This window comes from Phodopus roborovskii, unplaced genomic scaffold (assembly GCF_943737965.1).
Source record: "Phodopus roborovskii unplaced genomic scaffold, PHOROB, whole genome shotgun sequence".
In the NCBI taxonomy this organism is placed as follows: Eukaryota; Metazoa; Chordata; class Mammalia; order Rodentia; family Cricetidae; genus Phodopus; species Phodopus roborovskii.
The window spans coordinates 2,355,042-2,381,304 of NW_026125444.1; the positions used below are offsets into that span (position 1 = coordinate 2,355,042).

At 36.4% G+C, this 26,263-nt stretch overlaps 1 protein-coding gene across 1 annotated transcript in view; it reads right to left on the reverse strand.

Moving 5' to 3' along the window:
• The window catches only part of Vwde (von Willebrand factor D and EGF domains), a 67,751-nt gene that overhangs the window by 3,496 nt on the left and 37,992 nt on the right, over nucleotides 1-26,263 (reverse strand). The window contains exons 19-29 of the mRNA XM_051175898.1: nucleotides 24,472-24,609; nucleotides 21,776-22,330; nucleotides 20,361-20,456; nucleotides 20,182-20,277; nucleotides 19,376-19,471; nucleotides 18,695-18,790; nucleotides 17,193-17,288; nucleotides 7,991-8,086; nucleotides 7,805-7,900; nucleotides 6,137-6,232; nucleotides 3,812-3,915 (exon numbers count right to left, since the gene is read on the reverse strand). Coding sequence (XP_051031855.1) covers nucleotides 3,812-3,915; nucleotides 6,137-6,232; nucleotides 7,805-7,900; nucleotides 7,991-8,086; nucleotides 17,193-17,288; nucleotides 18,695-18,790; nucleotides 19,376-19,471; nucleotides 20,182-20,277; nucleotides 20,361-20,456; nucleotides 21,776-22,330; nucleotides 24,472-24,609 — 1,565 coding nt within the window. The remainder of the gene's footprint in view (nucleotides 1-3,811; nucleotides 3,916-6,136; nucleotides 6,233-7,804; nucleotides 7,901-7,990; nucleotides 8,087-17,192; nucleotides 17,289-18,694; nucleotides 18,791-19,375; nucleotides 19,472-20,181; nucleotides 20,278-20,360; nucleotides 20,457-21,775; nucleotides 22,331-24,471; nucleotides 24,610-26,263) is intronic.

Genomic DNA, 26,263 nt, shown 5'->3' on the forward strand with positions numbered 1-26,263 from the left:
CCCAGCAGTAGCAAGAGATGTTCATGGATTGATGCCCTCAGAGCCTTGCCTACCCAAAACTAACCTATCAGAGGCTTTCTTCCTGATAGACTGACCTCCCAAAGTTCAATTGCTACCTGCTGCTTCTCTAACATAGTCACTGGCAGATAGGTCAAAAGGATAGATTATTGAACCTATATTTAAACTAAAAAGAAATTATTAATGTCAAATATTTTATATTGGTATGGATTTTTTATATTGACACAAATTTAAGGTTATTTTGCTATAGTGTATATATGTTTATACTCTTGTTTAAGATAGTATACCTATGCAGCTCATTTAAAAATGTAATATATAGTTCTAGTCTTTAAAAACTATTATTACAAACTAATAAGGATAATTAAGAAATATAGATTAGTAGTCAGTCACATATAACAATCAAATTTGTGGGCATGTTAGCTATGTTTTCAAGGTCAAACAGATATATTTTAGATGGGCAGATGGTCTTCAAACATTTCAGAGACCTGCAGAATATGGCATTTGAGATGTTTTAATACCATAAGGCTTTTCATGACACTGAGATATGTCTGCTCCTCTCAGCACTAATTTACTTAGAAAAAGGATGATGGACATCAATGAACCTCAGTATGGAGTTTGCTTTCATTATGGAAAAGTTAGCTACTAGGCAAGAAACTGCCTTTGCCTTGACTGCTGACAGTATGCTATCCAAATCTGACAAGCAGAACAACAAAGAAGGCAACTGCGGATCTTTGCCAATACAAAGTAAAACAGTGCTTTAAAAAAAAAAATTCTAGCTTCACTGAAAAGTCTGCCAGATATTCTAGGCTTATAGCCCAAAGATAGATGCCCCAGTGTTGTTGAGGAACCTTGGGTGACTGTTCAGGAAGCCAACTGTTTCTGTCATCCATACTTTTTGAAAGGTTGCTTGCTTTGCATTTCCTGTTTACTCAAGTTCTCAAGTCTCTGATGGGGATATATATATATATATATATATATATATATATATTATATATATATATATATATATATATATATATATATATATAAATATATATATATATATATATATATATAGTTTTACAGTTTTTCTTGTTACCAAATTAAAAAAAAACAACTTACATAAGAGATATAAAGTTTATAAGGTTTAGAATCATAAAAGCTTAAGTTGTTTACCTGAGAAAATATTTTAAGGTCTAAAAATATAATTTTAGGATGGTATTACAAGATATGATAGAAAGTGGTTAGTTTAGGTATAAAACTTTGGAGTCATCAAGATAGGATAGTTAATAATTTCTCCAAATTTGCTAAATGAAAATGGACTGAACATTGTGAATGTATTTCTAACTTGATAATTGTTCTTATTGAATATATTTTATTGTGTAGAGTTAAACTCTTTCCTTCTTTATTTAGACAAAAAGTAGGAAATATTTTGGGGTAATATTTTTATACATTTTAAAGATGTGTCTTTGCCTGAAGTGCCTTCTTATTGGTTTAATAAAAAGCTGAATGGCCAATAGGTAGGCAGGAAAGAATAGGCGGGATTTATGCAGAAATAGAGGAACTCTGGGAAGAAGAGAGAAGGAGAGATGCTAGCAAGATGCAGAAGATGGTTGTACAGAATGTCAGAGAGGTAAAAGCCACGTAGCAGAATTTAGAAGAATAGAAATGGGATAATTTAAGTTATAAGAGCTATTTGGGAAGAAGTCTAAGCTAAAGGCCAAGCTTTCATAATTAACAATAAGCCTCTGTGTCATTATTTGAGAGCTGGCTACTGACAAGAAAGACTAACCACAACAGATAGAGTCAGGATTTGGAGTTGATACTGAAGATTCCATCATAAAGCACCAACCTAGTGCTTTCTAGGAGCTTTGCCGTTGCTGATGAAGCCCTTGATAATCCTCAGTCTCTGGCACCAATTCACAGACACAGTGGGTTATTCTGAAGTACATATTACAATGTTGCCACAAGGTTTTCCATTATCCCAGCAACTCAATGTGTAAATATCAAACCACACTTCAAAGCCAAATTAAAATTACTGAAAGTTCTTATTTTGCTTTTCTCTAATACTGTCGATAGAACATTCCATATTTCATTAGTTTCTTTGGTATTTATAATATTTTTAAGCAATGTTCAGATAAACTTCAAAAATTATCTTCAACTTTATCTGAATCAAGTTCCATTTCTAATGATAGTACACGTTTCTCAATGATGTCTCATCTGAAAGAGAAAGAGAAAGTCAAGTTCCAGTAAACAGAAACTGTTTGACCTTTATTTGCTATTTATGTTCTCTTCCTCTGACATGGCCTACTTGCCCTTTCAGTTCTATTAGCAGCTACATGAGGCACCATTTTCATAAAATAGATTTAAACAAGAGCAGATGTGAAGGTAACTGACATATATAATGTGACCTGTTCTAAAAAAAAAAGTATTTCATTAAAATACCCAATGACCACCAATGCTGACTTTTAAATCATTTGGGAAGGACTACGTATTCAGAATATTTTACACGTTTCGCTCAAGTCTTATTCCACATCTGTTTCTTCCTCCACTATTCTTCTCTCATCTCTTCCAGGTAATACTCAACAGCATACTTATACAGGGCTTGTTCATATCTAACTAGCTCAGCCCTGAACAACTTTGCTTTCTGAATTTCACACCATGACTTTACCCTGTTACTGCTAGTTTTAGGACAGGGCCATTTCCTGGTTCCAGGAGGAAAGCATACAGAAATTGACTTTTCACCTAACACAGACTGATCCAGTTTCAAGATTCAAGAATTTTTTTTTTATCATTTTAAGGATTATAATATTTCAGCATGTTTAGATCTTCATGACCTCTGGGCTATTTCATTTTGACATAGTGTCTCAGTTCACTGTGCAGCTGAAGATGAAGTGGAGAGTATGATCATCCCACCCTCCGGTCTTGTATATTTACTCCTCTAGCCTTTTGAAGTACTAAGTAGCATATGATAGCATTTATATTAAAACCCATAGGGTAAGACATTTTTGAGGGGCTTGCTGAAGGTGTACACACATGTGTACTTGTGTGTCATCACCACACACCTCCAATATATATAGATATCAGAACCAAACTGGTTCTGGAACTAGAGTAGTAAATGAGCAGGTAAAGTGCAAGCTTTTACAGAAAACCATTGGAATAAATGTGTTACAGTGGCTGCCTTACAAGTCAGTGTGAGGCCAAGTCTCATATAACAAAAACCCTGTTGACGTCTTGGTTCTTTGGTTTCTGAAATATAAGTATCAGTGATTCTAGAATGCCTGGTTCCTAGTGATAGGCACATTTCTTTTCTGAAATGGGTTTTTATAAACAACAAAAAAGAAGGATTTTGTCAGGGAAAATGATGAGAACAGACTGGATTTTTGTGGCACATGGCCATTAGAAGTGTATAGGGCTGGACTTTAATCAATGAGGTAGCAACTCCTTAATTTGAAGTGGTGGGGATGTTGTAAGAGGTGAGGCTGTATTTTTAATATTCCATTTGACCAGAGCATGAATTACTTGTGTTCTGTCCTGATGTGGAGTAGCTGCCCTCTGTTGTCTTGGAATCCTGCATTTCGCTGTACAGTGGGACACAAACATTGCACTGTATTAGGTGAACGTAAGACATTTGTGTGACTGTAGAATGATATTTGTTTTGGCTTTAGAGGCAAATATTGAATCCCTGTATGCTCCACTTTGGAAATAAATGTTAACAGTAGTCAGTAGTTAGATACCAAGGAGAAGAAGACGCACAGGGGTGCCATATCTGTTTTTTTTTTTTTTTTTTTTTTTTTTTTGTACTATCAGGTACCTGTATCTTCCTTTCACATTTGACTCCAGAGTATCCAATTCGGCAAGAACATACACCAGGAAATGCACATCTTCCTCCATGAAGACACTTCTGAGGACAAATGGCTGCAATAGGAATTTTTTTTTTTAATTCACCATGTCTTGGAATAGAATCCAGCAACACACAGTATTCCACAAGCCTGCAGCTATTTTGTGATTGGAGCCTTTACTGTGATTCTTAAAGCCATTACTTCAATTCATACATTAATTGATATACCACACCGAGTTATGTATAATAAATAAAGTAAATTATAATTGGCCATAGGAAAGAAGTGCATGGAAACAAATGTGCAACTCAAATTTTCTGGTAGTTGCATTAGCATAGAAAAGAAGCTTGTGAATTTGTAGGTAACCAATCATCAATGGGCTGATCTAATCTATGTGTTCTCTTACATTAGAGCCCACACCCCCCAACTCAAGGGATACTTTATTAAAGCAAACTAAAATTGTATTAGTTATGTATTAAGCTATTTGAAATACATGTTGTTAACGGATTCCAAAGAGACTGTTGGTACTGGTATATTTATGAAGAAATTTATATCCTACTTTAGACACTGGCTAGTTGGAAACTCCCTGACTTCTTCCCTCCCTTGCTGTTATTTCTGAAGACAGACTCTTGCTATGGGTCCTCACTAGCTTTGTATTACCTATGTAGCTTGAGGTGGCTGTCTTCCCAGGACAGTCTTCCACGTGCTAGGAGTACAAGTTTGCACCACCACGCCCACCTCATTTAGTAACCTCTTAAATATATTTTCACTGTCCACATCAGACAGGTTTTTGTGGAAACATCTCTCAAGATAATCCTAAAAATACTTATAAGTATCTCAGTGTCTATTTGTGCATCATCATCATATAAAATGCTTATAATAAAATAATCACTTCCTTGTATGTAAAATGGTCACCAAAAAGTGATAGGTCATTGCATTAAATATAAATACCATGTAGTGGCATTACAAAATTTAATGTAATAGTAATGATGTTTTAAGGAAGGCAATATGTTTTTAAGTCATATCGAGTAAAAATGAGCACACCATAAAATTGTATATATGTAATTACTTTTCATGGGAGTCACACTGTTGTAGTAAGTAATTTTGAAAGTTTATATAATTCAAGAGTTAAGCTATGTTTTGATCAGGACTGCTGTATGTGGTTGGGTGGCAATGTAACACTCAAGGGGTCTATATATTATAAAATTGAATGGGCATTATCATCAGTTCTCAGAAGACAGCAGTAACATTTATGTTCAGTTAGCATTGTCAGTACATTAGGCAGTTTCTGGACAAAGCATTTTGAGGAAGATGGTTTGTTTATTGATTCACACAAAGGTCCTGCAGTGTGAAGAAACCATACTCCCAGCTTCACACTAGAGAATATGGGTCTACAGCTGTGGGAGAAGCTTCTAAAATCATGCAGGATCATGAGAAACAAAGCAGACAAAAGAGGGCAATGGAAGTGAATATGATCAGAAGACATTAGACACATATGTGGAAATGTCATAATGAAACCCATTATTTGTATGTTTAATATATTATTTGAAAACTTTAAAAGGAAATAAGGGAAACAAACCATCAAATGAACTTGTCACTTCTTTCAAATGGGTATAAAACTGAACAACATTTATTTTTTACCTCTAAATTTTAATTATATTTATCTTTATTTTGTACCTTTAAATATCTTTGTATCTTTAAATATCAATCTGACACAACCTAGGCCCACCTGGGAAGGAAGTTGTGATGAAGTTTTGCTAAGCTCAGGGTGTCCTATGGGCATCTCTGTGGGATATTATCTTGATTCGATATTAATTGATGTGGGAACGCCAAGCCTGGCTGAAAGTGAATTCCCAGGTTTATGTCCCTAATTTATAGGAGAATGAAGAAAACATCTAAGCGCTGGAGTATTGGCTTCTCTCTTCTCTTCACTGTGGATGTATATGAACTTTAAGCTCCTGCTACTGTGACCACCAGGTAACAATAAAATGTGATTTGTAATTTTTTAAGTTAAATGATTTCTTCCTTAAGTTGCTTTTTGTCAGGATATTTTATCAGAGTGACACAAATGGAATTCGCAGGGTATATATGGGCGATACACATGTATGGAAGTCAGAACACAACTTCTGGGGTTCTGTTCTCTTTAGAATTGGTGAGAAGCACCTTTACAAATTTGTGGACCCATCTTTTTTTATACAAAGGGATTAGTAACCTAACACTTTGTTTCTGCTGTGTGAGCTACAGATCAATTATTCCCATAGGTTCATACTCAGGCCATCAAGTAGAGAAAGGCTGCTTACGTTTCTCACACTGTACCCCTTCCCAGGTCGAAGGGCAATGACACATGCTGGGAGCTATGCATTCACCCCCATTTTTACACTTCTGAAGGCAGATTGCTGTAAACACAAAGATAAACAAATTGAAAAAATTTAACTGCTAGCCAAAATTTAACAAAAAACACACAAAAGTAATTTGAAGAAAGAGAGAAATCTGTAAGAATAAAAGCGCTGTCCTCAGCAGGGAATGATGGAGCACACCTATAATCCCTCCATTTTAGAGTCTAAGGCCGTAGGATCAGGAGTTAAGGTCCATCATCAGTTACATAGCAAGTGCAACGACAGCCTGGGTGATATGAGATCCTGCCCCAAATAAAATAAAATCAGAAAACGTTTTATTAATTAACCATATTCTTGAAAAAGCCTCACCAACATGTCTTTCTAAACAACAGCTGAACAAGGAAACAACAGACACGACAAACTGCATGGGGAAATGCCAGAGGTCTCAACTCTACATAAAGAATGACAGTCAATAAGGGATGCTGCGAGTGAGAGGAAAAGTTTTTCTGGAGAATAGCATACCAATTAATTATCAATACAAAAATGGCCATCCCTGAAAACATACAGAAAGGAAACATTATACAGACTGAACAGGTTGTATTTAGAAATCTATTTATCTACCTACATACCTACCTACCTACCTACCTACCTATCTATCTACCTACCTACCTATCTATCTACCTATCTATCTATCTACCTATCTACCTATCTATCTACCTATCTACCTATCGCTATCAATCAATTGATCTGTCTTACACACACACACACACACACACACACACACACACACACACACACACCGATACACTGATAAAAAGAGGTCATGAGTTTGAAAGAAAGCAAGGAGGAACATACATATGGGAGAGTCTGGAGGCAGAAAAAGAAAGAAATAAATGATGCGATTATATTGTAATCTCAAAAACGGGGGGAGGAGCGGTGGTGGAGGAAAAGAAAAAAAAACTGTGATTTTAATGATCTACAGAACACTGTGGTTCACCCCAATTTCTTCCCAATTGTTAGAGTTTTGCAGTAGTTTTTCATGTTAGACAATATAGTATAATAGCTGTCATTGCAAGAAATCATTTTAATTTAATGGGAGACAGAGTTTCAATATGTAGCCCTGCCTGGCCTGAAACTCACTATATAGACCAGCTTGAATTCAGAGATTTCCCTGCCTTTGTTCTTAATGTACCACCATACCCAGACTAAATAATTTTATACAAAGAAAAAAAATGAGTGAAGGGAGTCAGCACCATCTCTGCAGCTAATCTGCTGCTGGAATGGGTAGAACCCCCAACCCCCACTCCTGGAAAGGGGTGAACTGCTAACTTCAAGTGGAGCTAAGAAATCAGTGTGACTTTTTCACACCTTCCTCTCAACCTAACACCAGATGATGAGTCCAGACCTGGAGCTTATGCCAGGATATGTAGGTGCAAAACTGGGAAACACTGCACACTGTCTTCAGATGACTCAGTCTTTCACTATTTCAAAAGTATATCTCCTAAAGCATGAAGAGATTAGTGGAAATAAAAACAAACAAGTGAAAACAAAAAGACTGCCTTAAATTCTGCTGTGCAGCTTCACAAAGGTAGACCTCCACACTCTGAGAGTCATATTCATTGTTTCACTTACGCATGTTACACCATTTCCCAGTCCAACCAGAAGCACAGGAACAAATATTTGGTCCCACACATTTTCCTCCATTCATGCACATAGGTTCACAGATGCCTTAAGGTTAAAAGAAGAAGGAAAAAGATATGTCAAACAGCAAATATTCAGTTTTACCTGTAGTATGCAAATGTTTTCGTGGTGTCTTACTTTTTTGGCATCTCTTTCCGGTGTACCCACCACGACACGTGCACACATTATTTCTCATACAGTGGCCACCATTCTTACAGGGAGGGTGACAGACAGCTAAAAGAACAGATGACAGCAATGTGTGAACAGTACATATTCAATTATTATATATTGCACATCACCTCATAGGCTTGTTATCTATAGGGCCATAAGACAGAGGAATGCGCTATAAAAATAAAAGATCACAACTGCAAGCCATTGCAGCTGTCCTATCTAAATAATAAAATGCAGAACTCAGAGCCATCAGCCACTAGCAGGTTAACAACATTAAAATGCCTTAGCATTGGAGTCTTCACTATAATCCTGCATGCATTATGAAACTTAGCTTACATTTCACTTGCTTGCAAAGCAAATCGTGAAATGATTTGGACAGAACCAAGAGAGGAATCAAAGCTTAGCTCAAAGTTAGAATGTATTTCCTCTAGTACAAATTAGAATGACTCTCACCATTTGCTGCATTAATTCAGAAAGTCATTAGGAAATTCTCTAAAATGGCTTCAATCTTGTCAAGTCATGAGTCAAATTTATATGACTGGTTCCTGTGAATGCTGGGGAGAAATCTCTTAAACGGTAAGTCTTTTGCTTTGTTAGGATTATGTGTTAGCTGCTCAGTATACACTTTCCTGATATTGACCACAAAGAGTATTCATGGTAGGAAACAAACCTGAATGTTTGTCATTTTAATGGGATGATTGTTATTGCTTTGTGTTTCTACTATATATTAACATTTGATTGTATTTTATCTCTTATCCAGTGCTGAGGATTAAACCAGGACCCCAGTAACGCTAAGCAAGTGCTCTACCACCCAGCTACACTATAGACCTTAAATATTGGGTTTCCTTTTATTGTTTATTTGTTTTGTTTAATTGTACAAGGTAGCTTGCATGGAAAAATTTAAATTTAATTCCTCACTGGACACACTTCCTCCAACAAAGCCACACCACCTGATAATACCACTTCCTTTTGGGACCATTGTCTTCGAAACCACCACATTCTATTTCCTAGCCTCCATAGGCTTGTATTCATATCATAATGCAGAAATATATTCAGGGCAATTCTAAAAGTCTCCACAGTCTCTAAAGGTCTCAAACTTAGTGCAGTCTAAAGTTCAAAGTCTTTTCTGAGATGCATGTAATCTCTTACGTGTAATCCCCTGTAAAATCAAAACCAAAAAGCAGATCACATACTTGTAACATATAGTGGCACAGTATATGCATCACCTTTCCAAAAGAGGAAAAGGAGGATAGTGAGGAAACACTGGACCAAAGCAAGACTGAAAATAAACCAGGCAAACTCCAAGCTGCATTTCCACGTCTGATCTCAAAATATTCTTCAGATCTCCAACTCATTTCATCTTTTTTTGACTACAACACAAATCTCTCTCTTGTACTGGTCCCATTCCTTATTAGCAGCTCTCCTGGACAGGTCATCCACCACTCTGGCATCTCCCACATCTTGGGGCTTCAACTTCACAGCTTTTTCAAAAGCCTCTCTAGGGGACATCCCTGACACATGCTTTGTCTTGGCAGTTTACCTTAGTCATGAAGAACTATTACATGGCCCCTTTTTTCTATCCTTTATTCTAAAGCCAGAACCATGTGGCTGAAGCTGCCAAGTTCTGCTGCTCGCTAGGGTTGGAGCATGGCCCCCTCATTTAATTAAATCTTCACCAGCTTTCTATTTTCAGTGGTTTCCTTCACTGATTACACTTGCATGCCCTGGAAATTGATCTGTAGACCAGGCTGGTCTCAAACTCAGAGATCTGCCTGCCTCTGTCTCTGGAGTGCTGGGATTAAAAGAGCATGGCCACACTTGGTTCTAAACTGTTACTTAATTCCTTTTCAAAAGTTGGTAACATGGCTGGGTGAGCTTTAGCCTTGACATCACTGCTCACTTTATCATATTTTTTAATCTGTTTATCTCCTTGAACACAACTCTATTTCACTTCCTGATTCTCCCTTTCTCCATAAATTGTACATTTTGTATTTTTCCTTACTCATCTTGCTCCTTTTCATTATATATCTTCATTAGAGTTATCACTAATAACCACATGACACAGTCTACACTAGGTTGTTTTGAGATTTCCTCTGCCAACAGAATTAATCCAAATCTCTTCACTTTAGTGCCAGGCATACTTTTTGGACAAGGGCAAAAAGCAGCCTCATTCATTACCAAAATATCCCCAAAATGATCTTTAGGCAGCATCCTAAATTTCTTCTCCTTTGAAACCGCTTGAGCCCGGCCCCCACAGTTCATCAGAACACACTCTACTATGTTTCTACTAGTATGGTCCATTAAGCAGTGCTTAAAGAATCCCACTGCTTTCCTAATACAAACTTATAAATTCCAAGTTATTCCAAACAAAAGGCCTATCACAGTAACACACAAGTCCCTAGCATAATCTTCTACCTTACTTAGGGTTTGGTTTCTATTGCTTTGAAGAGACACTATGACCACAGCAATTATTTTAAAGGAAAACATTTAATTGGGCCAAGCTCACAGTTCAGAGGTTTCATGCATTATCATCAGGGAGAATGGCAGACAGGAAGACATGGGGTCAGAGAAGGAGCTGAGAGTTCTACATGCTGATTCTCAGACAACAGAAAGTGAACTGTGACACTGGGCATGGCTTGAGCATATATGAGATCTCAAAGACCATCTCTGCAGTGACATGCTTCCTCCAAACAGGTCACACAAACTCCAATAAAGCCATACCTCCTAATACTGCCATTTCCAATGAGAGCCATTTTCATTGAAACTACCACACTGGATGATGGATTACAAAGGGAATTTTAGTTTGTTTTAAAAATGAATTTCAAATGAATGTGTAGACTGCCACTAGGTATTAGATCACCTTTGATAACAGCTTTCTTCATTTCCAACCCCTCTAAACATATAATTAACATTGCGATTTATAACTGAAAACAGCATTTTAAGTACAAAACATGCAACTAGACATTTTAATGAATAGACATCTTGTACTGCTTCAGGTTGACTCTCTTCTGGTTCATGCTTAGTCTACGTGTGTGTGTGTGTTTGTATGTATGTGTGTGTATCTGTGTGTGTGTGGGTGCATGTGTGTAGGTGTATGTATGTTTGTGCATGTATTTACATGTGTGTATAGGTGTGTGTGTGTCTGTGTGTGTGTATGTATGTATGTGTGTGTATAGATGTATATACTTGTGTATATAGATGTGTGTGTGTAGGTGTGTGTGTGTGCATGGATGTTGGTGTGCATGTGTGTAGGTGTGTGTATGTGTGTGTATGTTTTTACATGTGTGTATAGATGTGTGTATCTGTATATGTATATATGTATGTATGTGTTTAGATGTGTGTGTATACATGTATGTACTTGTGTATATAGATGTGTGTGTGTGTGTGTGTGTGTGTGTGTGTGTGTGTGTGTGTGTGTGATGTATGTATCCTAAGGGACATGAAGATCAGAGAAAACATATTTCTGGAGGCAGTTCTCTCCTTCCTTTGTTTAGATTCTGCATATTGAACTCTGTTATGAGACTAGGTAGCAAACACCTGCACCCTCAGATCCATCTCATAAGTCCTACTGATACAGTTTTTTCTAAATATGTATCTAACATAGTTTATTAGTCAGGGAAAAGGAAATTGTAAGGTGTATTTGTACATCTGTGGTGGTTTGAATAAGATGGTTCACAGAGGCTCATATATTTGAATAATTCACCACCAGGGACTGGAACTCTTGATGGGATTAGAAAGATTAGGAGGTGGGGCCTTGTTGAAAGAAGTATTTCACTGGGGTGGTGTAGTGAGGTAGTCCTTCTGTAGCACTGACCACGCCCATTGGGGGTGGAGCTATGGGCGGAGGTGACCTGAGGAAGGAGGTCTGAGGGGGCCAGGAAGGCGCTCTCTTTCTGGCGTGACTCGGACAGGAGAGGATCGGGTTGAATTTCCTGGTGTTCATCTGTCTAGGTTGTAAGTTATTTCTCCCTGAATAAACATCTATTCGGCTTATTTGTTTATCCTGATCCTTATTTACCGCAATATCTGGTGTCAGAAGTGTATATAGAAATCTATTTCTCTCTATTATCTAGTATTCCTGAAGTCCCAAATTTTGTAAACCAATGCTGGCTTTGGAGTTGGATTTGGCTTTCCTTCTCTAAATTCAAGCATGTTGTTAAGATTAAATTCATGGTTTCTGCCTTAAATCAAGAAGCCAATTGGTGTAAGGCAGAAGAAACAAAATCTGGGGACTCATATCTTATGCAATTTTCTCTCTGAAATCCTAATTTTCTCACATACTTTTAATGCTTATTGTTGTCTTTCCCTAATGCATACCTTAAAACTTGAAAATTTTACTTTAATATTGATGTGTAACTTTTCCACAAGGAATAATAACGATTCCTAACAGCAGTCTTTGAACTTTCCGGAAAGAAGATGGGGCCCCACATCATCATTTCCACTTGACTCAACCTGATGCATCGGAACTACAAACATCACCCTAAAACCGGTTTGAGACTGTTTTGCTCGAGACAACTCATGACTAGCTAGATGTAATGGTGCACCTTTTTATTACACCCTGGCCAGTTTCAAATAGAACTACAGTCAAGAATTTTCTGCCACACAGTGACTAACTACATATGTCACAGCCAGTTCTGTTGAGAAATTTGGTTGCTAAAAATTTTCTTCCTACAGGATCCATTGGAGCAATCATCGTCCCATTTCAGCAGGAAGTAATCTTAATATGACTACGCCCCCTTTCCCTACCCTTGGAAATTTGGGATAATAGTCATCGTCTTTGGGTTGGTTTTAGTTATTTGGGATTGGGTGATGCTTACACTCGGGTTTATCTTTTAGACAGGAATAGGGAATGGTGGGTAAAGGTATGGTTTAGATGGGATATAAGTAGATTAGCCTATTTCCTTGAGAATTTGAGTATGAATGAGATAGTATTTTACAGCTTACATTGTTATGTATTCCTATGTGGTAAGCTATGTAAAATTAAGTTTATATTTTGTTATATTGTGTTAAATGTTTCCACTTATAATATTTATGCACATTATTTTTTTACCATATTCTATGTATGTATACTTTTCTTGTGTTCAAGACATTTTGTATATTGATACAATTTGGGATATTTATCTTGCTGCCCTTTATAGTTCTACCTCTTGTCTTGACACTTATACTCTACCTCTATTTTAGGGATTTACATGTAGGTATATGTAAATAGTTATATTGTTTAAGTATTTGTTCCTGCTTTACTCAGGAAAGTTTTAATCAGTCTTTTTAGCTAAGTTCCCGAGTATTACAGATTATCTTCACTCACATTTCCTGTACCTATGAGATTAGTCAGATATAGATGCTTAATCTTCAATCCTTCATAGACATGCAGAACATGGCATTTAAATGTTTTAATATTAGTACTCCATTGACATGAGACACTGTTGCTCCTGACAGCACCGTGCATTTTCCCGAAAATATGTTGGACACTGTTGTTGCTCCTGCTGGAGTTCAATCTCGCCTCAGCTAATGGCCTGTTGGGCATAGAATTGCCCCCACCTTGACCACTGATTTGGACATGCAGTCCTATGTGCTTGCAGGAGACAAATATAGAAGACTGCTTGACCTTGCCAAGTCAGGGTAAGACAGCCATTCTATTTCCCTGCTGTTGTTGTGGTCTGTCAAGTTCTCTTGGCCTTAGCCAAATCTGGGTGTACCAACGTCGCTGTGAGACCTAGGGTGACTGTTCAGGTGGCTTGCTGTTTCTGTCCTTGCTGCACCGTTTTGGAAGTTGTTCATCCGCATTTCCTGTCTACTCTAGTATTGTTATTTTCCTTCTCAGGTCTTGATGAGGTTGAAGATTAAACTATCACAACTATTATTCTCTCTTCCTAGTTAGATATATTAGGTACTAGACTTACGTTTTCCAGCTTAGGACAACTCTATTGTAAACTCCATTATGCCCTCACCCTAGGACTAGATATGTAGGTCATTTTGTTCTCGATTTTCCTTTTCTTAGAGCACACTTGTTATTCACTGTTTTGTATATAGTTTTGTATTAAGCCTAAATCTTTTCTTTAGACTAAAAGGGGAATTGTAGTGAGGTAGTCCTTCTGTAGCACTGACCACGCCCATTGGGGGTGGAGCTATGGGCGGAGGTGACCTGAGGAAGGAGGTCTGAGGGGGCCAGGAAGGCGCTCTCTTTCTGGCGTGACTCGGACAGGAGAGGATCGGGTTGAATTTCCTGGTGTTCATCTGTCTAGGTTGTAAGTTATTTCTCCCTGAATAAACATCTATTCGGCTTATTTGTTTATCCTGATCCTTATTTACCGCAATAGGGTGGGCTTTGAGGTTTCAAAACCTCATGCTATCCCCCCTTCCCTCTCTCTCCCTGTGGATCAAGATGTAGCTCTTAACTCCTTCTTAAGTACCACGTCTGCCTATGAGCCCCCATACTCCATGCTATAATGATAATTGACTGACCTATGAATCTGTAAGCAAGCCCCAGTGAAATGCCTTCTTTCAAAAAGTTGGCTTGGTCATGGTGTCTCTTCACATCAATAGGTAAGTGACTAAGACAACATCTCTCAAGCCATACATTTGAAGCCAACTTAACTAAGAAAATATTTTTTTGTGATATTTGCAGCTTAATTTCTTTCTTTCTCTTTTGAAATTCTATAGTGTGTATGTCAATCATATTTATTTTTGACCATATTCTGTCTAATTCGATTCAATGGCCCTCATTGTGTTAGCTATGTTCCCACCCACCCACATGACCAGTCTCATGAGGGGATGCAATCACATTACATCAAGCATGACAGCCATGAAATCTGAGCCCTAACAGGGGACCTACAGATTTTCAAGGTTCTAACCTGCTCTGCTGAAACTAACTACTTCCAAAACTGATTTCAGTTCACACCAAGTTATTTCCCAGTTCCTTAAAACGAGGCACATGTTAGTTGTGTTCAACTTGATAGATTAGAGATCATCTCCTTTACTCAGTAGTAGTACTCATTATGGGGAGGGGTATTTTTCTTACAGCCCTACCCTGTTGCACGTTACTTCTTGGTACTGTGATCTTGTCCCTTCCCCTTTATTTCCTCTGCTCAAAAGTACACTTATAGCTCTTTAGTGTATATTCCATCATAATCCCTTAGTATCCAACATTTATCTTAACTTACTCCTCTTGCTAGTTCACAAACTGGTTCCTCCGAGGAAATCTGAATAAAAGGAACACTTTCCATATGCCCATCTCTCTAGCATTTAAGTAATATTTTCTTCTTTGTTCCAGTTTTATCCTATGGACCTGCGTCAACTACCCAACAAAAGAGAGGTGATTATAAAGCATACCATATAGCATAATGTCATTAGGAATCGTTTTATTGCAGCATTCCTTTAGCAGAACAGTAGGATTCGTTTTTTCTCCTAGGTCGCTGACCTATCTCATCTCCAATTCCTGACCACCCAAGCAGTACCACGGTTCTTCTATACTCATGGTTCCCTGTCTTACTTAACCATTATCAGATAGTCCTCCTGCAGTAGATGGGAACAAGCACAGAGACCCACAGCTTGACAATGGGCAAAGAAATCTTGGAACACTCTGTTTTAATTTGATATTTCACAAATCTCTCTACTCAGGGCTCAGAGAACCCATCAGAAAGGAGACAGAAAGTTCGTAAGAGCAAGAGGGGATAAAGAACATCAAGGAAATAAGGGCTTCTAAATATAGTATGACCGATGCATATATAAACTCAAAGAAATCATAGCAGCATGCACAGGGTCTGCAAAGGTCTAATACAGATGGAGCCCTTGATTTTAGAAGGGAAGTAGACACATACCCCCATTCCTAACCCAGAAGCTATCTCCAAATGATAACAGCCTGCAAAGGGAAAATTAGTGAGACTTGTGTGTGTGTGTGTGTGTGTGTGTGTGTGTGTGTGTGTGTGTGTGTTGTTTTCTGTTTTGTGGAGTCTCACTGGGTATACAAACTGTTCTTAAGAGCAGGCCCAATGCCCAGCAGTAGATGGCTGACATAAAATTAACTCAAAGGCATATTTGGAGGTTTTGGAGGTTCTTTGTCACCCAGTATTTCATCAGGGCATTTTGTTTTCTTTCTTTTCTTTTATGGGATTTTTGTGTGTGTCTGCATCTGTATGTATTTCTTGTGCTTTTTGTTTGTCTGTTTTTGTTTTTTGTCATATTCAGGTATATTTTTATTTTAATGTTTTATATACCTGTTGTTTGTTTTCTAATAAGAGAAAGAAGTAGTGTAGATTTGGATGGGAGGGGAAGTCGAGAGGACCAAGGAGGAGATAAGGGAAAACAAACTAAAATCAGAATATATTTGTGAAAAATTATTTTCTACAAAATAAATCAAATTGTATCACATAGAAGTATTAATCTTATAAATTTAATTATAGAGATATTCAAACATGTTATAAGATAAATTTGGCATAATTTTAAGAATAAAAATACAGGAAATATTTTGTGCATTTAATTTACTGATATTTGTTCCTAGTTTCTATCTATATAAGCACATGAGTGAGACACCTTTATTAGTCTAGAGAGAGAGAGGAATCTCTAAGGCAGTAGATCTCAACCTCTGGATCATGAACCTCTTTGGTGTCAAATGACCATTTTATAAGGGTAGTATATCAGATATTTACATTATAATCCAAAATTATAGTTATGAAATAGCAAGAAAAATTATTTTATGGTTAGGGGATCATTACAACATAAGGAACTGTACTAAAGGGTTCCAGCATTAGGAAGGCTGAGAAATACTACTCCGTAGGGTTAAAACATGGGGAAAGGTGCAGAAAAGGAAAATGACTCTTTTATCTCCACATCATCTTGCATAGAATTCTACACAGATGCACTTCACAAGTGTTTATAATGAAATTAAAGTCAAGAAAGATCATAGGAAAACATCAGACATTAGATAAAACATCTCAAAAATTATTGAATTGAGTGCAATAGAAAGCCCATCATTCATTAAAAACTGGACTAGCATCTTGGCTTGACAAAACTTCACAGACAATACCCATGCTAATAACCTAATCAGAAACAAAGGGGCAACATGGTCTTTTCCCATCTGAAACTTGGCACATGTTTCTACAAGGCTCACTTTCCCATTTTGTATTCTTAGTTTTCCAGTGGCCTTTTTTACTGACGCAGAAATAATACTTACCATTCTGGCACTGTACACCAAAGAATCCATCAGGACAGAGGCAAGTGTTGGGCTTATAACAGGAACCACCATTGAGGCAAACAGGATCACACAGAGCTAATGAAATGAACAACAGGAAGAAAGGAGATCACAAAGTGCTGTTATTTTAAGACTGAATGTGGCACATATGTACAGAAGGAAGCACAGTGATATATATTTAACTACAAGTAAAAATACCCTATATTTTAGACTTCAAAAAACAAAAAGATGCAAAATAACTTTGTCATTGCTTTGAAGATATTTTCATTTGTTGTATTAATAATATTAATAATAAAGTAAGACTTTGGAGTGAGTGTAATTAAAATTCAGAATGCTTTCTGTAATGATCATGGACTCAGGTAGGGCAACTCAACAGCACTGACAGGTGGATAAAGCTATACATATACTTTTGTCCCTTTGTAAATAAATCATGACCACTTTACTCAAGCCCCTCCATGATCAAAATGTCTGATACTCCATCACCTTTGTTTTGCTTTTATTGTACTTCTAATTCCATTTTCAGCCTAGATTTTTATCTAGTCTCCCACGTATACTGTGGATAGTTTTCTTCCAAATTCAATTTGCTGAAATTAATTGATGTCTTCACGTCTTATGATGATGTCTTATTATTTCCTATCATAAACCAACTTGCTTCACAGTCTTATTTAAAAGAAATAATTGCCATTCCCTATGGAGGAATACTCTCAGCCTAGATACATGGGTCCTGCCCCAAATGATGTGACAGCCTTTGATGATTCCCTATCAGAGGCCTCACTCTCCCTGGGAAGTGAATAGGGGCCTGAATGGGGGAATGGTATGGGGAATCAGAGGGGGGTAGAAGGGAGAGGGAACTGGACTTGGAATGTAAAATAAGATTGTTTTTAATTTAAATAAAAAGTAATTGCATCCATTGTCTTTTTCACTAATGATATGAAACTTGAAATAAGGGCAAGCATTAAATTAATCTTTGTTTTCCTTTGCAACAGGCTTCATGTGTAACCAGCATACTCTAAATGGTGGGTTAAATTTTCACTGGAAAAAAAATCATTAGATCACCATAAATTAGAATAAACAGACCAACTGTGAATATTTCTGCATGTCTTCCACTGATAAGTGGATTGATTTGATAGCTGTGCTTAACATCTAGAATTGAGTAGATGTTTAATAAAGTAGGATGTCCTGATGGAAATGGAAATGGAAAAATTGCAACAAAGACAGGTGTTCTGAGTCCATATCAGGTAAGCAAATGATGGAAATACAAAGGAAAGACAGTACTGATTAGAAAACGTAACATGTAAAACAGGATATGGCTCCAGATAACAGGAAAACATGAAGATGAAAGACAAGGATTTTTAAAATGTATTATACATAACCACCTGATATCTTTCTTGTCAGCTCAGTTTTGTTTATTTTAGTGTGGCTCTCTGGGATATTTGAAGTTTCTTTTTGTTGATGCATTTATTGTGCACAGTTCTGATTTTTACCTGTACTACAGGTGGGTCCATTCCAGCCAGATTTGCACTGGCAAATATCTGGCGCAACACATTCGCCTCCATTTTCACAGTGCCTGTTACAGACCACTAAGATTACAGAAGAAAGACAAAAGAAAGTCAAATTTAGCTCGCAACTGCCAAATACTTCTAGAAATGAATTTGGCCACAGAAAAAGAGCAGGATGATGCATACTCTGACTTAGATGCACTCCAGTTCTCATGTTTGGCTATTTCCTTACGGAGATAGAGAACATAGAAGATTATTAGCACTGAATGAGAATTAGTTATTTAGGGAAAGTGTTGGAAACTGGTGAACATAATTAAAGATAAATCAAATAAACATATGCAAATTACTAATTCTGATCTTCACTTATTGTAAAGAATAAGTAGCTATTCAGAACAAACTTCTTTATCCATTTTTTCTTCAGACCAGGTTTCACTATATGTAACTCAGACTACCTCTCCACTCATAATGCTCCTCTCTCAGCTTCCCAATAACAGGTTAGCAACCGTACCCATCCGAACTTCTGCACCTCATTTCTGAGCACTCCTGGTTTACTTAAGTGTGTCAGCTCTTTTTAGGGTTCAGTTTGTTTCATTTATCATTAAAACCATCAGTCAACTCACAGAAGGAAAATTTTGTTACAGCAGACTGCAAGAGAGAAATACTTACATGTTTCACACCTTGGTCCTACAAACCCGTAAGCACAAGTGCAGAGATTGCCTGGCAAGCATGTGCCCCCATGTTGGCAAGGAGGGCTACAGTGTTCTGCAGACACAGATATTATTTAGTCAGGTTTAATAGTCAGTGTACATGCATATATAGAGAACTGCTGCAATGAAGGCCCCATTATAAGAACAATTTAGAGTAAATTCAGTTCCCCTTTTACTGTGTAGTTACTTTTCTGTAGGGATCCACTATATGGATTCACAATTCCGGAACACTTATATATTAGCACCATGCTTTGGTTTATAAATGAAAACTATAAAACCTGGTGTAAGTGTGTGAGAGGTTTATAAAATACTATGGGTAATTGAATGGCAATACTTGACCTTCAGCTTCTTCTAAAATGTGAGTATACACTTATGGACTCCTGTCCTAAAATTAGAATTTTATATTTCCTTAGTTATTTTCATTTGCTACTAGTGCTGAAGATTTTTGTTAGTTCCACGCTTACTTTGTTTCTTTATGGCTTTCTTTGTCATTAAATCTAGTCACAAGGAATATGACAGCATCTTCTGGCCTTACAGACATTTCATGAACATGGTGCCCAGACAAACATCCAGGCAAAACACCCTTACAATTATATCTCTAAAATGAATTATTTATAATGACTAGTTTTAAACTGTGAGCGCTTATCCAAGCATTGATGAGTATTCATTAGCATAAACACAGTAAGAAAATTATCTTGTAAAGTGTTTTCAAGAAAATCACACTATATTTAGTTCCATATTTGAGATGTTAATTGGAATTACCACCTTCATCGCAGGTTGCTCCACCATGGCCTGGAGGACATTCACAGATGTTAGGCTTAATGCATTTTCCATGTTTTTTGCAAACAGGGTGACAGATGGCTACATAAAAATAAAGCCCCTGGCTTAGAAATATTGATTATCAAATAAAATTTATTATACAAACTAATGAATCATGTACCTACCAGTTTGGCAGTTGGAACCAGTGTAACCAGGTTTACATTTACAGATGTTTGGGGCAACACATTCCCTGTTTCTTCCACATGAGTGTCTACAAAATGCTGCAAAAATCAAGGAAGAATGTCTGAATTACAGATAATATATGTATATTCACATATATATATTACATCCAGATTTAATTATATCAAAAAGTTTTTCTAAAAATTTCTAATGTAAACATTCTAATGAATTATTAAACTACAGCTGCTACATTAAATTATAATTATTTTCCTTATACTGGTTTCGTGATTAGAGTGACTGAGAAAAATGATTACTAGACTAAGCGAGAAGTACACTGTGCAGCAAGCATTCCAATAGCACTAGCTCACAGCATAGGAAGCAGCCAGCCATGAGCTCATGTTGCAGAATATGATGGAGACTCAGATGCTGTACAGTTAAATGTTGATTCTACAACACTGGTGGTCTGAATGCCAAAGGGCATTGGTTCTAGGAAGCCCAATGTTATTGGGGCTGGATTCTTTAAGCATATTCCAGTGGGCATGTAACACTTCTCATATAACCATATACATGAGACAGATGCATTTATTTGTTACTAACAAGCAATTTTGTATTTTAAAGTACAAATGTTGAGACTTTATACCTTGTAGAAAAAAAAAGTAGGCTAGTTTTTTGTATGTTTGTTTTTTGTTTTGATTGTTTTACTTTTTTGTAATACCAAGAAGTATTGAAATGTTTGTTTAATTTGTCTCAAACCAAAATGAATATTAACAATAAAAGTAACAAATAAATAACAGAAACGATGACAAAACACCTAAGAAATAGTTTCTCAGAAGACTGAACCAAAATTTTATTTGTACTAAACAAAAACAATGACTATACAATACAAGGCAAAGGTATAAACAGTACTTATAAAATTGAAATGACAGAACAATTGTTTACATGTCAAAAGCATTTAAGGAATTACAGAAAATCAGTTTGTTAGAACCAGTCATTGAGGTGTTAACTGCCAACTGTGGACTGAAACAACCAGGCCACAATACCCATCAAGTTTGTATTCACAGCTGTGACTCATCTCTTTAGCGGCTTGATGCCAAACAACCAGATTCATAAAGCTCTGCTCTCTCATCTGTACACACGGAAAACAACACGCAAGTATGTGTGGTTGCTAAAGATCATACGATGTTTAAGATAGAATATTGTTATGGAACTTAGAATAGAGCAGGAATTGCTGTTCTAATAATATTTATATAGTAAGGATATTTTGTAACAGTAGCAGTATTTTTAAAAGAGCATTTCAGAAAGCCCACTTTTTCCAAAATGTATTTCCAGAATGAATAAAAATCAGAAAATAGAGAAGAGTAACTGCTTAATTACATAAGCGCTATCTTTTCACTCTATGTTCTAAAAAATTTCACAGTACCTCTACAGTTGGTCCCATCTCCATAGTACCCAATGGGGCAGCGTCCACACTTGAAGTGACCATCTATGTTTGGCACACAGGAAACACCAGGGAAACAAGATGATTCCGTGCAATTTGATGTTTTGCTTGATCCAAACTTCTCTGGCAACATAGTGATTTCTTCAGTGTTCAGTGATGTAAACTCATGCTGAGTGAAGCCTTGCAGAGGTAGGCTAATTGAAGCATCATATTCTCCTGTCTTTGTTTGAGCAGTGCTCTGCACACCATCACTTATTTGCCCAAAATGACTGTTATGATTGATGGTTAAAGGAGTGCCAGTGTGTGCAGGAATTTCTCGCCCCTTGAGAGTAAGATTTGTACTGAGAATGTGATCTGCATGCTCATGAGTCTGTGTCTGATGAGAAACACCGTTCTTTGTTTGAGTTGTAACCGATTTTATTGTCAAGTGAGAGGTGCTTATTGAGTGTGAGAACTCACTGATAGTTGTTGCTGGATTCTGAGTAAAGGTTGGACTTGATAGTAAATGCTCATTTGATGGTGACTGGAAACTCAAATCTAAAAAAAAAAAAAAAAAAGGAATAGAAATTTTCATATTTTCATCAGAATGTTTAGTAATATTCTATAATATCCACAATTTGATGCCAAGTCATTCATTCATTCATTTATGTGTGGTTTATAACATGGAAGATTAGGAATCATAAAGTAAGGAAAAGTCATCATAGTGTTCCAAACTTCAAGGGTGATGTGACCTATTTGGATACACAAGGTAACACAGAAAGTAAGCTCTTAGTGAATCTTCATGAATAAGTGCCCCTGAAATTGTTTATTTTTCTATAATATATACCCAAGGATTCAGGAGGTTAGCAATGATAAGAATATATTTCAAGTTGCATTTATATAATCCTTAAATTGTCTTCCTAAAAGCAAAATTAACTGAGGCACAATTTGTTAGTCTTAGGAAACACATTTGAGAAGTACTCTGCATTAGTCTTGAAGCAAGACCATGATCTACTGGGGACATTTCCATCTATTTGCCTAACAGATTTTATGTTTTTAGAAGTTTTCCATCCTCTTCTTCAATGACACCTTTATCAGGCCTCATGAGAACCATAGGTTTTGTAGTAACACCCTTTAAAATCTGTTCTAACTGTAAATCAGTACATGAAGCGTATCCAAGTTAAACTTGCAAACTAAACCCAATGAATCATCTAGGATTCATGAGTCACTTGAATTAACTCTTTGCAAACTAGATCAAAGACACAGTTATGGTATTCTTTCCCTCCCCCCCCCCCCACTAAATCCTCAGAGGTAGAATGATCTGTGTGCCTGAAAATTCATCTATAAAAGTGTAAGTCCTAAGCATGAATGTGTTTGGAGAGAGGGTCCTTGGAAAAGGAATCCTGGTTGTGTAAGGTGAGAATAGTTAATCTCTGATCTAAGAAACAGTCATCCCCAAAAGAGGAGGAAGTGTCAGGAAAGCCAATGCAACCCAAGAAGCATGCCCAGTGATGGCATGGCTGTCTGCCAGCCAAGAAGACAGATTCCCTGAAGCCAACCAAACTAGGTCCTTGTTCTTGAATTTCCAGGTGCTAGAATTAGAGATGTAAAAGAAAAAACCAGCATGCTTTGTGCTGTATTATACAGTCCTTACCTTTCTACAAAATAAAAATACCCCAGGGATAATTACTTCAGTCTTATGGAAAACAAATGGGAGGTTGGTACTGAGTCTTGCACTTGTTACCTCGACAGACATGTCCACTATGATATAAAGTTTGGATGACCAATTCCCTATCAAAAACAAATCTTTATACCCTAAATTGTACCACAAATATTGTTCCTTAATTCTGTTTTTTAGATCTCACTTTTAAAATATTGGTGCCCCTTAGTTCCTTTTTTTCCCCTTTCCCCTAAAATCTGTGTCCTTAGATAATAAGCATGAGTTGCATCTGTTACTCAGTCCTCTCTATTGACTGTTACATGGATTTTATAAAGACTCTTAATGGGAGATGTCACTCTATAAATATGTTTCTCGTATCGGTTAATGAATAAAGCTCTATTGACCAATAGGAGAGCAAGATAGGTGGGACTAAGAGACAAGGAAGATTCGGGGATAGGTGGTAGGAGATTCAACTTGTAGGCCGACTGAGTAGAACTCTGGACCCTCTCTTTGGTAAGCTAAGACCACGTGGAAACACTTAGATTAATAGAAATGGGTTAGTATTTAAGACAGAGCTAGCCAATAAGAAACACTAGTAACAGGCCAATAGTTTTATATCTAATACAACATCTCTGTGTGTTATTTGGGCCTGGCACAGCTGTGGGACCAGGCTGTGGGGAAAACAACTCATAACGATCTTTCCTTATTCAGACTCAATCCCTGATTTTTTTAAGTTCTTCCGTTGTCTTCCTGGGAGGAATGATGCCCACACTCTTGTGTGGTCCTCAGGCACTGCTATCAAAATATACAAAACATCTTTTAGGTGCCATTGAGCTATTATCACATTTTCTTTCTACCATGGGATGATCTATTAAGTGGGTGGACATGTATGATATCCTTCTGTATCCTGTACATCTAGTTCTACATGCAACATGTTGCATATATACTGAAGGAACATGTGAATAGAAAAAAAATGCAATTGAATGACCCAAATTAGATAAATGTAGCACAAAGCATAGCAGCAAGCAGGGGATTTTACCATGGCATATGTTCCCATCACCATGAAATCCTTTTGGACACGAGCCACAATGATAAGAACCAAAAATATTGATGCATTCCACACCTGGGAAACAAGGCCAGGATTCACACTCATCAACATCTTTCTCACAGTTCTTGCCTACAGGAAACACAGACCAATAATTCTAATTATTTAATTTGAAATTCATCACATGCCTAGGATCCCATTGTTTGGTTGTTCATGCTCCTGATTTAGTCTGTTGAAATTTTACTAAGAGCTTGGTATGTGGACTTGGCTGGCCTGTTACTATTTATATAAAGATATATCTAAGGTTAACCTAAAATGTGTGATACTCTTGCCTCTTCATGCCATCACACCTGAAGGTTCTCCTACTCTTTATTTAGCAAATCAAAATCTCTTCTGAGGAAATAATTTACTCTTTATTTAAAATCAATTTGAAATTATTTATACATCTTTTAATAGTAAACTCAAGTCTTCACACACACAAATTTATTATTCTATAAAGAAGGTGAGTAACTTCATCATTATGGAGGGCCAGGTAGGAGACCATGAGTTGCTTAGCATAAGTAAAATAAGCATATTTGTCTCAAGAAAGAGTCAACTGATAATTGAGGTAAGAATTACAGTATATAACATATAACTATATACTATATAGTATATAACTATATACTATAAAACTAGAGAATTTGTACTTTTCCTTAAAAACTCTATCTTTTGGAACATTGCTTGCTTAGACTAAGGAAAACTTGGTCAGTCAAATTACTCACTCTGAAAATTTTAAATTTTACATGTTAAAAAGTCAAGTTTTTCTCTTAAGATATTTTGAGATGATATAGTGCCCTTTGATAAGCTTAACATGTTATTTAGATGAATAAATTTATATTATTACTAGACAATAGTCCTTCTTATATATATATTCCTGAGGCAATCAATATTTGAATACTTTCAAATATAGTCTGTAACATAACACACAAAAGTTATCTACATTCATATGACTAATTTATAATTTTAAAACAATAAAAAGATTAAAAGACAAGTAAATAGTCTGCTTTGTTCATATATTTTCAAACTGATATATTTCAGGAAAGTCAGCTCAATAATTATATTAATCTAATCAATACATCTATATAAATAAAGAACTATTTATATAAGATCATTGAATAGTTGATTTAAAAAAAAGACTTATCATTGTCACATTCTTAATTATGGAACCCAACATTTTAGGACAAGTAATGAATTAGAGTATATGCTAGCATTTCATTTGTTTCCAACTCTGATTTAACCCAAGATTTCTCTAAGTTAATAAATTATTATAAAGCATTTCTTATGCAATAATATTTGTATTCTCCATGAAATAATTTTATTATTATTATGTTATGTATGTAAATATTTATTTTTAACAAAATAAAATATAAGATAAAACAAAAATCATCACATCAAAATTAGACAAGGGAAACCAACAGAAGGAAGGGAATCCCTAAGAGAAACATAGGAATCAAAGACCCATTCATTCACATATTTAGAAGTCCCACAAAAATGCTAAATTGAAAGTTCTAATATATACCCACAGGACCCAGTGCAGAGTAGTATAGGTTTTATGCTTTCATCTTCAGTCTCTGTCATTTATATGAGCATTGCTCAGGTGATTTAGAGGACCTCCATCCTCTCTGGTTCCCACACTCCTTCTGCATACTTGTCCACAAGGCTACCTGATCTATATTATCTTTAAATATCAATACACTTAAATGTATTATTATTTGCAAAATAATATAGAAAATCCCTATAAACAGGC